This window comes from Halichoeres trimaculatus, unplaced genomic scaffold (genome assembly GCF_033239565.1).
Source record: "Halichoeres trimaculatus isolate MK-OKI-2021-1 unplaced genomic scaffold, fHalTri1.1 fHalTri1_scaffold_15, whole genome shotgun sequence".
In the NCBI taxonomy this organism is placed as follows: Eukaryota; Metazoa; Chordata; class Actinopteri; order Labriformes; family Labridae; genus Halichoeres; species Halichoeres trimaculatus.
The window spans coordinates 5,718,285-5,731,776 of NW_027437193.1; the positions used below are offsets into that span (position 1 = coordinate 5,718,285).

General features: G+C 41.2%; 1 protein-coding gene across 1 annotated transcript in view; it reads right to left on the reverse strand.

Annotated features, from left to right (window-relative positions):
- The window catches only part of LOC141804092 (receptor-type tyrosine-protein phosphatase N2-like), a 238,389-nt gene that overhangs the window by 59,445 nt on the left and 165,452 nt on the right, over positions 1–13,492 (reverse strand). Inside the window, exon 13 of the mRNA XM_074688343.1 lies at positions 11,459–11,671. Coding sequence (XP_074544444.1) covers positions 11,459–11,671 — 213 coding nt within the window. The remainder of the gene's footprint in view (positions 1–11,458; positions 11,672–13,492) is intronic.

Below are 13,492 nucleotides of genomic sequence, written 5' to 3' on the forward strand. Positions count from 1 at the left end.
ACTGAACAGACTGCTGAAGAAGCTCAGTCCTGGACCCTGTGGAGGTGGAGGCTGGCTGACTGGACAATGATGGACAAGCTGTCCGCATCTATTTTCTTATGGAGCTTTTTGCAATTTTTATACAATTTCTTACTTTTGTTTTCTTGATTGCTGCTGTGACTCCTGAATTTCCCCTCAGGGATAAGTAAAGTATTTTCTATTCAATTCAATTCTAACCTAATATTTCAAACCTACTTTGTAACCTTAAAATCCAAAAAGCTGAAAGAAAGAAAGAAAGAAATTTACTTCTCCAGAAAAGAGATTCAGTATGTAGGCTGTATGTAGGAATTTTTTTCATTGTTGCTAACAGACAGAAAAAAAGGATTTGCAATGCTTGTGAAGCAAAAGCAATGTGAAAAAGAGCAAAACAGCCCTCTTCTTCTTGTGTATCTCAGGACCTCGCATCCTAAAAAGCACCAAATTTCAAAAAAGTACCAACAACAAAGTGCTGGTGATATCGGTGTTATCCAAGTTGGGTTTTAAAATTTGAGAAGAATCTATTATCATGCGTCCCATAAATTCTGCTCATCTTCATTCAGACAGACCCCTCACACGTCCAGCCAGAGACCTCCACAGAGTGGAGTGAATGACTGTGTTAGTGTAGATTTTGGGGTGCAGGAGTGCACTGTTCTTTATGTGTGACCTTTTCTCTATGAGCCATAAAAGCTTCCAGACTCACAGAGATGATAAATGGGTTGTACTTAAAAAGCACTTTGTAGTCTTGAGAACTCTCACATTCACACAAAGTGACGGCGGAGGATACTCCACTAAATGGTCATCAGTACAAACACTGCTGGCTGTGCCGCCAGAAGCAAACCCAGGTCCAACGTCTGCCCCCAAAACCCTTGGACAGCAGGAGATCGTGAAGATGAAGTTACATCATGCCTTCATTGAACAGTCAGTGCTTCGGGAATCAGGTCTTACAAACTACACCTCATCTTCAGTTGCACCAACACTATCCGTCTCTTCTTTCTGCATTGACTCTCAGCTCTGTTTGTGTTTGCCTCCCACCTCTCGTGCAGTCAGTACCCCTGGGCCGGTCACTGGAGCACTTTAATAATCCGCTCACATTTATGAGTCTGTGTCCGAGCTCGTAGATCAGTGTCAGCGAGCCGACCTACGAGGATATCAGTCACATCAGATACAGACTAATGAAGGCCTGCTCACATTACCTCCACCGTCAATCAAACACCTCGTCGGTTAATCACCAGCATCTCGTCATTAAGACGCTCAGGGAGCCTCGGAGAGGGGCCCAGGTCTGCTGCTGGAGGCAGGTGATGTATGGGTCCTCATAGAGAGGAAGTGACAGGTGACATTTGTTCACAAAGATACGAGGAGATGCAATAAACTGGACATGTGGAGCTTACTGTCTTCCCTGAGGGCACCGTGACTTTACATTTTGATCACTAATGGGTTTATTCTTTAAGTGATTCAGTGGTTTCTTTCACAGGCTCTTTTGTATTATGATATGTCCTGCTCTACTCTCACCTCTCAGTTTCCGGCTCCATCCACAAGACCCGATCTAAGTTAAAGGAATTTAAGCCCCAAAATAGATTAAAAATAGAATTTTAAACAATTCACCAAGAATTTTCATTTTTTAAATTATTTTTACCTTTTCTGCTACTAAATCTGACAATTTCTCACTGGAGATTTTAGTTTATGATAAAGTTTCAATTCTACTTAGCCTAGTCAGTCTCTTCCAATCAGTGTTTGAAATGCCCCTTTAATGCAAAAGTAATATAAAACAAAGTCCTGTACTAACAAATTATTGATTAATTTAAACAAAATTTGATAAAATCCCCAAAATGAAACATGAAATATACAATAAAACAAAATAAAATAAAATAATAAAAAAAACATTGAAATAAAAATAAAAATAAATTAGAATAAAAATATTATAACAGACAAAAATCAAGAGAGCAATTGAGCAGAAAAAAAAATAATTACAATTAAATAAATAAAATAAAAAATAAATAATGCTAGTAAATATAATAATAAAAAGAAAAGAAAGAGAAAAATAAAACAATTGAAAAAATAAAATTAAAAAACAGAAATAAATTAAAGATTTCTAACAAACAAAAAGGATTTTTTATTTCTTAAATTTAAAAAAGACACATTAAAACATTTTTTGTTCATTTGTTTTAATAACTTAAATGCTAAACTCCATGCTTCTGAATTTTCAGTTAGAAAACTTTATTTATTTAATGTTTTGCAGCTGAGCGATCTATACTGGTGACTTCCTGATGCTAAATAAAAACAGATTCCTACATCCTCTACAGCATTACCTGTAACCCTGTCAGCCAAACACACACAGTGCATTGTGGGCGTTTTGTCAGGGAGGGGAACCACATGATCACCAGCCTTCATATTTCAAACCAGCCCATGTGTTGAACTTTGCTGCAGCAGCATATCCTTTTATGATGTAATTAAAACTGTTTTAAAAATGGCTTCACCCCCTGAGAGCCAATTAGAGGACAAAGAGGCAAAAATTTGAAGAAACAATATAACACAGGACAGGTTTAGAGTCTGAACAGAGAATATTTACTGCAACGTCCGAGCACCTCTCCGTCCCCGAGCTGCGTCCATACAGACACAAGTAGCTTTATTTACAGCGGATTGATTTTTCAACGAGACACACTTCATCAGGAGGCCAGACGTGTGGTGTTAATCACTGTGGTTTATGATGGTGATCGGAGGCTGCTCGGCAGTTTCTCAGCTTTGTTTCAATATTAACATTAATTTTGAGTTTTTAATGTTAAAAACAGAACAGGTGAGATAAACAGACTCTCCAGAAAAACTGAGAGCATCCTGTTTAGTGTGGTAGCAAAGGGGGTTAGCAGTTTGACAAACAACACGACTGTAAGGTAACTGTCCAGCTGTGTTAAATACTCAATTCTGATTGGTCGAAACCCCATAATGGTGGTAAATAAGTCTCAGTTTTAAGTTGGCAGCAGGGTAACCGGAGCAATTATATACAGTTACTGGGTGATGACGCATGTTAAAATCCTGACAAGGTGAGCAAGACCCTGACGCCCAACAAAGAAATCTGGATATTACTGCGTAATTGCGGAAGAGGATAAGGGCCACTGGAGAAAAATGCCAGTAGGACAGGTTTGTCAAAAAGTTTTCTTCGTTATCAAGTCCCAAATCAGAGAAAAAAAAGGAAAAAAGGCAATATTGAATTCTCAATATTTGTTTTTTTTTTCTCTAACTTTTTAAAAGAGAAGAAAAAAACTTGTTGCGTTTAAAATCAGAATTTTTAAGGAAGAGGTCTGAGACCTAACGTCATCAACTTAAAGAAATTTGTCAGTCATTCTTATTTCTCCTCGTGCTACTTTAATTTAAATAATGTTGGAAAAATGTTGGTCAGATCAAACTTCAACCTGTCTGGTCATCTGGTAACACTTTTCCATGGATGAAGAGTTTTTGTGTAAAATCACAGTTTGCTGGACACTGAAACTTTGCTTTTCTGTCTGTTGTTCATTTTCTCTCTTTGTTGGAGTTACTCTGTTCCACATTTCCAGAAGACTGGAACATCCAGACACACCCTATTATTTATTTATTTATTTTTTTTAAACAAAATCTAAAAAAACTTGGTGTGGAAACCTTGAAGACCTTGCTTTAATCTGCGTCATGTTCTTTGTCGTAGAGGCTCCACTCTGTGGGAAAGTCTAGTGAGCTGGCTAGTTACTGGATCTTCTTCTTCCTTCTCTCCTGCTCCTACCACACTAATCTTGGACCATGATATTACAGAATGATCAATTTGAGCACGAATCAACATTTGAATTCTTTAAATAAAAAAATAAATCATCAATATCAGTTGTTGCAACAGCCCTCAGCTTTGTAGCGTCGAGCTAAAGAGACTTCACTGAACAAAAACTGAAATCGCAAGTGTTTTTGTCCTAATTTCTATAAAAAAAGAAGTATTTTTAAACTTAATCTGAATCACATTAATCTGACAAGTTTAGAAAAAAATGTCTTATTTAAAGTTTGTTGAAGAAATAATAAGGTATTAACTGCTTGTAGTTAGTAAATAAAGAAAAATGGGATGGGATAGTGAAAAGTTAGCTGCATTAAGAAAATTGACACGCACATTTTTCTTGTTCCACTGGCAGATTTTTTTTTTTTACTTATTGCAATCCATTCTGACCTAATTTTTGTCTTTAAATAACTGTCAACAAGACATTTTTCTGGACTGCTCAGGTAAATCCATCCATCCATTTTCTATACCGCTTGTCCTGTTTAGGGTCGCGGGTGGCTGGAGCCTATCCCAGCAATCATTGGGCGAGAGGCAGGGTACACCCTGGACTGGCCGCAAGTCAATCGCAGGGCTGCTCAGGTAAATGTTGCTGATAATAAGTATCATAAGACAGTTTTTCTTAAAATAAGACAAAAAGACTTGAGAAGATTTCAGTTTCTTTGCAGTGTAGAGCCTCATATCCTGAGCTTATCAGTTTTACCCTGCAAAAAATTGGAAATCATATCAAGTGGTTTTGTCTGAAAAATGTCAAGACATTGTCTGGACTGATAATTTGAATGTGGTTCATGAAGAGTTTAATAAGACAATTTTACTTTAAATAAGACAAAAACACTTGATAAGATTTCAGTTTTTGGAAGTGTAGGATACTGAAGGACTGAGTAACCCCCGTTTTATTGCTGACTGTATTCTTTATGCAAATTGAAAAGTTTTTATCAGATAAATTTTAATTAACGTCTAGGTTTTTTCAAGATTACAGAAAGCACCTGTAAGGACATAATGGTTTGCGTTGATTTTGGCGCCATTACGGCGGTACCTCTTATCTACTTGCAGATATCCTTTTAAATGAATGATGGCGTTTTCCACAAGAACAGTTCTCACTTACTTCATTGTGTCATTTTGCATCTTAAAAATAACCAATTAGAAATGGTCAGTCTTAAGTCTTTTGGTCTTTAGTTCAGAAAAAGACATTCGTATTAATTTAAAGCGAGTAAAACAACTAGCCAAATCCTCTCTCCAGAGTTTTGATGAAACTTGGACCTCGTCTTAACTTTACATTGTTACTCCGATGGCCTTCAAGACCTTTAAATGTCTCCATTGTTGCTGCCACCAAGGACGTCCAACATTTCAGAGTAACAAATGAGAATATCATCCTTCCCAGGACATCCACATTAGCTAATTTTTTTGCTCGTCTGTTTTCATTTCTCTGACAGCGCGGCTCATAAATTGAAGGCTTTTTGGCAGACTGGCTTTTGATGTAAGACGATGGTCCATTCATTCCCGCAACGGTATTTACTGTGACACTGAACGAAGGTGGATAAATGTTCACCGTGATGGATCACCAGTCTCTACTCAGTCTTTTCAAATTGATTTAAAATAAAACAAACAGGATTGATGAGGACAAATGTCCGTCTGGAAGCCAGAAAATCAATCATGGAATTGATGTCAGCGTTTGAGAAACACTTGGCGAAGATGACGGGATATTTTCGTAACATTTCATAAAATGGAAAAACAGGAAGTGGAATGTCTGAAATGATGAGACGGCTGATTTAAAGAGACACAGATGGTTTTAGACTGACAGGAGGTAAAATAAAGAATAAGTTGGTCTACAACTACCAGCTAACGTGAAGTTTTACAAAAAACAGAGGCAAAGAGACCAACATATTTTTTACACTTTTCCTAAGTGTTGGTTTTCTTGAGCTGTACGTGTGCCTCATCAACTCTCCCTGCATGAATAAAGGTTAAAAACCCCGACCACCCCCTCTCATGGGCATCATGCCAGGGAATCCACTTGGCGCCACATGACCGTCTCGAATCATGCATCACCCCGAGGCGACAGCAGGCGTGTCGGTGACGGGCGACGTGTGCCACCCAAAGCACTCCCCTCTTTGTGAAAGCCTGCTAATGGGAAAGAGGACTGGAGGTTTGGGGGTCGGGGTGTGTCAGCAGAGCCCATCAGGCCCACAGGGGCGCCTCTGTTTACATGCCCCTCTGACCAAAACAAATGCAGGGGCCTTCACCCGAGCGCTTCGCTCTGTGCCTAAACAAACAAACAAATAAAGAGGCGACATGATGCTAATATGGGGGAGCTGAGGGAGGCTGAGGGGAGCAGGGGGACTGAAACAGAGAGGAGCAGGAATACAGGGATGATTTTCACCAAACAAACATGAGACTTCTCAAAAACAGACCGAAAAACACCAGTGTAGAACTAATAACGTAAAGATAAAAGAAGCCGCTTGAACCACAGAGAGTCAAAACAAACATTACAGGGAAATTAAACCTGTTTCCTTAAAGCTTCCAAAAAGATCACCCCACGTACAACATGAACAAAAAGAGAAATGGCGACTCAAGACCAAGACTACTTTAGGTACCAGGTCGTTTACATTAATTTAGGTCTTGATAGGGTCCCTTTTGCTTTGGAATCCAGTTCTTTGGTTTGGATTGGTTTAACACGAGCTACTTCAGTGGGCATCACTGTGTTGTCTCATACACTGACACCTGCTGGTCAGGCATTGTAAGTGCACCAGTAATTTCTCTAAATTACAAAGTGCAACAGAGAGTAACAAATTCTGTGCAGCTTTGCAATATCACGCTAATACTTCTTTCCCCAAAAAAACCTTTAAGGTGATCATTTTTGTAACATCCACTAGGGGCAGTATAGCTGTTAGGATTCCCAAGTCTCTAATTTAGTCACCTGTCCACCCAAAAGACTGTGGTAGGCCTTAGCCTTGGCTAAAAATAAAAAATGTTGAGAAAAAAATCCTGTGCTTTTATTTTGACGGGGGTTTATTATGCAGCAGAGTGCCGTCTATTTACAGGCTTTACCGGTAGGTGGCGGAAATGCAAACTGATACAGTGTTGAGGTTGACCGGCTAGCGTGCAAGTACAATTACATGAGGATTTCCTCAAATAATGATGATGATGAAGATCTTTCATCAAATAAATCAGAGAAGTTTAAACTTTCTTTGATTTGGGTCCTGAAACCAGACAAAGTTGATAACCACTGCATGAAACCTAAGTAAGTAGAAAAAAGTCGGACAAGAGTGGAGCTGAAAAAAAAAATCAAGTCTTTTTCACCCTAGCTAAAAAAAAAAAAAATAAATAAATTTTAAAAAGTAAAACCCTGCATGCAATAAGTCATGTTTGGTAATGTGGCTCTGTTCTGGAAACTTCCTGCCTTTCAATATGTTTCTTAGAATATCCTTTATGGGAAGCCAGGGCAGGGAGAGCATCAGCAAAGAGCCTCGGGGGGAAGTTACTGGAAAAAGCTGGAATCTTTCAAGTTTTTTGTTTTATTTTCAGTAGAAAATGAATTTTTAGACTTAGCATTAGCCACATTCACCTGACCATAGGGATCGGTACCGGGGGAGGTACTTTTATAGGTACCGACCAAATTCAATCAGTAATACTGAGTACCAATTCACGTAACATCAAACAATACCATGTTTTGGTACCTAAATGCATCCTTGTGACTGTGAGGGAGTGGAAGAGAAGCCGATTTTCCATGCAGGATATGAACACAACATTGCAAGGTTATATAAAGAGAAAACATGTTAAATAAAAAACTTTGAGATTTTATTATCAAACAAATTAATATCTTTTACCAAATTAACGCACTTAAAAGTACCAAAAATTGGTACCGCTGAGTTCTGATAAAGCTTGCCAGGAAACAGGTATTTCTATCGTGTTATTTCAAATGTGAAAGGTACCCATTCCTACCTGACCAGTCCAGAGAAAATGTCTTATTTCAAGTCATTTAAAGACAAAAATGAGGTCTGAATTGCTTGTAACAAGTTTTAAAAAATCTGCCGATTGAGCAAATTTTCATGATTCCATTGGCAGATTGTTTTTTTTACCTGTTACAAGCAATTCAGACCTCGTGCTTGTCTTGAGTTGACTTAGAATAAGACATTTTTCTGGACTGACCAGTTGGATGTGGCTCATATCAAGTATAACAAGAGAATTTTTACTTTAAATAAGACAATAACACTTGATAAGGTTTCAGATTTTTGCAGTGCAGAATGCCAATTAGAGATGAGTGGATGTGATCAGCTGATAGTGGCTGATGTTCTGTCTACTGAGCTTGACTTCACGGCCTCAACTAACGCTCAAAACTGAGATTTTTTTGGAGTGTCTACTATGGCTGTAAACGTTAAGTATTTGGTAAAAGATTTGGAAATATTAGGATTATATGTTTTCCACGTCCCTCGGTTGCTCAGTAAAGCCTCTTGGATGCATCTCCTGCTGCACGAGGACAGATCCCATTGTTACTGCTGCTAATCCCCCCACTGAGCACTAATGAAATGTTATAATACTGCAATCAAATCAGACTCAGTGAGGAGAAGGTCTCCTCAAAGACGAGTGTTTTAACGTTAATAAACTGTATGACGTGTAATCAATCCTTTTATCGTGTTAGTGGACGACTGGAAACTGGTCTGATCTTTAATAAAAGGTTTTATCAGCTTACAGAGCAGCAGGAAGAGGAAATAAAACACAGGACTGACACAGAGAGGAGAGAGGCTCAGGACGGTCAGGGAGCCAGAGTTATTGTTTGCTTGTTTAATCTAAATCCAGATGTACTGGAAATGTGCTTTGCACTTATTCTTTAGCAGCGTAAAGATGATGTTATCGCGTCAGTGAAGGTCGCTGAAATTGAATTGAAGCAAGAAGAGACGGGGTGAAGATCTCTAACAAGTCATTTAACGCAAGCGACTCCAGAAATGTGCAGATACTTTCACTCATTTCTTGTGTTTCCAGAAGTTTCATGCTGCAGGGTGAAGATTTCTTAAAATAAGATAATTCTGCTTTAAGATGATATCTCTGTGCCAGAAGTTTGACTGCAATCAAGTGTAATAATCTCACTCTGCTGGGAGGACAGTTTTTTTTTCCAACCTCCAGGAAAAAGAGGACTTTAAAGAGCTGATAAAAGTTTGAATCAGATGTAAAGATAAACCGAAGGCGACAGATGTAGACTCCCATGCCGGCGGCGGAGTAATCCGGGGACTACCTGACAAGACTCATCCACCGTCCCTCGTCCGGCGCTCAGACACACTGCACACACTCCTCTGTCGACGCCTGTCAATCAATGTCTCCTTTGTCGGCGTCGGCCAATCCCACGCCGCGGTTTCTGCCGGGCCGTGTGATTGACAAGCCGAGGGAGCGGGGAGCTGGAGGTGGAGGTGGAGGGGGGGACGGTGAATGTGTAAGTGTGTGAAGCCAGGCCTCAAACAAACGCGCCAAGGGCAAGAATCATTAACATGCAGAGGCTGCCGAGTGTGTGCATGAATATACAGAATGTGTGTGTGTTGGTGCATGTTTGTGTGTGTCTGACAGCCAGTGAGAGGGAGCTGCAGTAGTAAGGCCGTCAGGCAGCCTGCCGCTTCCTGTCTGCTTTAATTGCATGTAGCCCTAGAGACTGCACACACACACACACACACACATGTATACACACACAGGCAGAATCCAGCCCAGGGAGGGAACCCCTACACACAGCAGCACTGACAAAGAGACGAGGCTTACACAGCTAAGATGGGAGCTGAACACTGAAGTCTTTCACCGAGGATGACGACGGCTCGCTGTCGAGACTCGATAAAGACGACAGAGGGGAGAGAATCAACCGGAGGAGCTTTGGGAGTGTGAGCCACGCAGAGCTTTCTGAAATGTGTGTTTCTCATCTATTAATCAGATAAATAATGCAGTTTAATGTCTGAATATTAATTACCACTTTTCAATGACATGCCTGCAGAGACTTGAGGGTAAGAAACCTTGAAGTCTCCGACAAAGAGGAGAAGGTGTGCCGCTGAAATGTCAGCCAGACTTTCACGAGCAGCTAGAATGTAAATAAAGAGTCATTATTTAAGTTTCATATTCTCTCTCTGCGGTAAAATCTTTATGTGAGGATTTACACGATGAATCCCCACGAGTCCCCGGTGGTGAGGTAGACCTGCGTCGCTGCAGCACGGTCTATTTTCAGGAGTTAAAAACCCCCGGAGAACAGCGTAAAATGTAAGCACTTAGGGGATGGGCTGGGCTCATTAGAAAATCAATGCTCACAGGACCACTCTCATTTAAAAACATGGTGGGGAAAAGGTCAGGCAGAGAGACGGAAAAATCTCAATCTAATTCTTTGCTCAAAAAGCCACTTAATATTGGATTGTGTAAATTAAATTTCACACCAGGCTATTCCGGCCAAAGGATAATTACAGCGAGCAGAGGAGAGGAGGGGAATGGAAATGACTGGAGGTGGAAAACCTGTTGGATTGGTGATACGGCTCCAGGTCTCCAACAACAAATTATCACAGGGGGATGAAGAACGGTCAGCAAATGTCTAATCAGCCAATCACATGGCAGCAACTCAATGCATTTATTCATGTAGACATGGTGAAGACAATCTGCGCAGTTCAAACAGAGCATCAGAATGGGGAAGAAAGGTGATTTAAGTGGCTTTGAACGTGACATGGTTGTTGGTCTGAGTATTTCAGAAACTGCTGATCTACTGGGATTTTAACCCACAACCATCTCTAGGGTTTACAGAGAATGGTCCCAAAAAGAGAAAATATCCAGTGAGCAGCAGTTCTGTGGGACAAAATGCCTTGTTGATGCCAGAGGTCAAGGGAGAATGGACAGACTGGTTGGAGCTGATAGAAAGGCAACAGTAACTCAAATAACTGTTACAACCGAGGTCTGCAGAAGAGCATCTCTGAACACACAACACGTCCAACCTTGAGGCAGATGGGCTACAGCAGCAGAAGACCACACCGGGTGACCCTCCTGTCAGCTAAGAACAGGAAACTGAGGCTACAATTCACACAGCAACACCAAAACTGGACAATAGAAGATTGGAGAAACGTTGCCTGGTCTGATGAGTCTGGATTTCTGCTCCACATTCAGATGGTAGGGTCAGAATTTGGTGTCAACAACATGAAAGCATGGATCCATCCTGCCTTGTATCAACGGTTCAGGCTGATGCTGCTGGTGTGATGGTGTGGGGGATATTATTTTGGCTCACTTTTGGCCCCTTAGTACCAACTGAGCATGGTTTAAAGTCCACAGCCTACCTGAGTATTGTTGCTGACCATGTCCATCCCTTTATGAGCACAGTGTACCCATCTTCTGATGGCTACTTCCAGCAGGATAACGCTCCATGTCATAAAGCTGGAATCATCTCAGACTGCTTTCTTCAACATGACAATGAGTTCCCTGCACTCAAATGTCCTCCACAGTCCCCAGATCTCAATCCAATAGAGCACCTTTGGGATGTGGTGGAACGGGAGATTCTCATCATGGATGTTCAGCCGACAAATCTGCAGCAACTGTGTGATGCTGTCATGTCAATATGGACCAAACTCTCTGAGGAATGTTTCCAATAACTTGTTGAACCTATGCCACTAAGGATGAGTGTACAAGCTTTTGGTTCATGGATGGCACAGTAACACCTCCTACCTGATAGGTGGCGGTAGCATCACTTCCAGTATCTGTCCCCAGATTGGTGAGCTTCTCCTTGATCTTGTGGTGTGAGCGGTGACGGAGGCAGTAGACGACCGTAGACGCCAGCAGAACCCCAACGATGCAGAGGATGGACACCACGGTGAGGATGAGGAACTTGGTGGACTCGGCCTGGCTGTACTTGGTTGGAATCTGGTTGATCTGGCTTCCCTGTAGGAGTTAAAAAAGAAGACAAAAAAGAGGATTACTAATACATTCCTGTTTGTGTTTCATCTGTGAGGAGTGGTTTCCTGTGTAGCGGCTGAACAGTGAGACAGTAGTACCCTCAAAGGTGAGATAAGAGTTTTGATTCATCCACTGAGCTAAAAATGTCGATGCTTGTGTCGGAGGCAAGTGGTTTGGAGTAATCTGCAGGGCTGTTAAACTGCAGTGGTTCCCAAACATAGACAACACCTGGGCAGGCCACTTTGGTTTATTTTCAGCCACCAAAGAGCACTGGCAAACATTTCTACATTTTAAAAAAATCCAAAATACAGCTCGATTTGCATTCAAGGATTTAGGCAATCACATCGCCCCTCACATCTGATGAAAAGTCCTACAGCCAGGCCCTTCAGTTGATCACCTGTTGCTGTATTGAATGTATGGAATCAGTCTGGACCCCTCTTTTCTAAAGGATGAATTATTTTGTGCAGTATGCTGCTATGCCAAAGCCTAAGTTGAGAAGAGCACACCTCCTAATATACATACATGGACATTCAAGGCAGGGAGAGAAGTAGCAAAGACTCTCAAGGGTACAAACAGAGCAAACATAAGTGGCGATACATATGGTGCCGGGAACTCAGACACAGGATAAAAGGAAGAGATAGGGTGGAGGTGGATTGCAAAGTGCTTTAAAGGAGCAGGACAAAAACAGAAGCTGATGTTCTGTAGGCCGAGCTAGACTTCATGACCTAAATGAAGCACCGCTTCACCCAAACTGATTTCTGGGAGTCAAAGATCAGACGTGCAAAACCAAAAAACAGTAGGAGACGGGGCAGGACACCACTGTGTGTGTGTACAAAGAGAGGAGAGCTGTTGGTGTGGTGTGTGTGAGAGGAGGCATAGATGGTATAAGGGTGCGGCCTCGATGGCCATCCATGCCGTGCCCAAGCACACTTCAACCCTAAAGTCCATGCTTGTTTGGCCGTCCTCAGACATGGTACGCTTCTTTTGCTTTGGCACGGTACACTTCATGCACAAGCACAAGCACACATAAACAAGGACATGACGTAGAATCACTGTAACTGCTCCTCTCGATAATCATTTTCGACTTAGAGTAAGCCAAAGGGTTGTGTTTTCCATGTTATGTTTTCCAAGCAGATTCTTCATGATGACATATGAAGGCCATGTGTGTCGTAAAACAACACAAGTCTGGTTCATTTTGAAGTAGTGTGACCAATAGTGTTGCAATTGTGCTTGGGTATGGCATGGTACAGATGGCAACCAAGTGGCAACCTCCGGTCTAAAAACATGAGACAATGTGGAAGTGCTAAAATCTGCTGTTTCTCCAGTGTCCACTTGAGGCTGGCTCTGGAAGTACAGGAAGTCACATACACACCAAGCCAAAAAAGTAGTTTTCAAAGCAGAATTAACCTATTTACAGCCTGGTTCAAAAAACATCTCCTGTCTGAATCGCTAAGTGTACGGGGGTGAATTTTTTCCTACCTCGCCAGTTCAGAGGATATTAAGATCACGAGCTAGCCCAATCAGAGTCACAGCTCAGGCCATGTGACTGACCTGCACCCTATAGCTGTGCTCAAAGCCCTTGCCACTTCCAATATGGCTGTGATAGCCGATCTGCTTCGTTTTCTGTTTTAGAAACAGATGGGTGACGTCAGGGAGACTACATCCATGTTTTATACAGTCTATGATGGCAACATTTTTAGAGCTCCCCCTGCTGACTACCCACAGTATAGGTTATGATTTTTAATTCTTATTTTTCATTTCATTTTTTTTTTTTTTTTTAGTTTTTTTAAAGATGGTTGATTGACA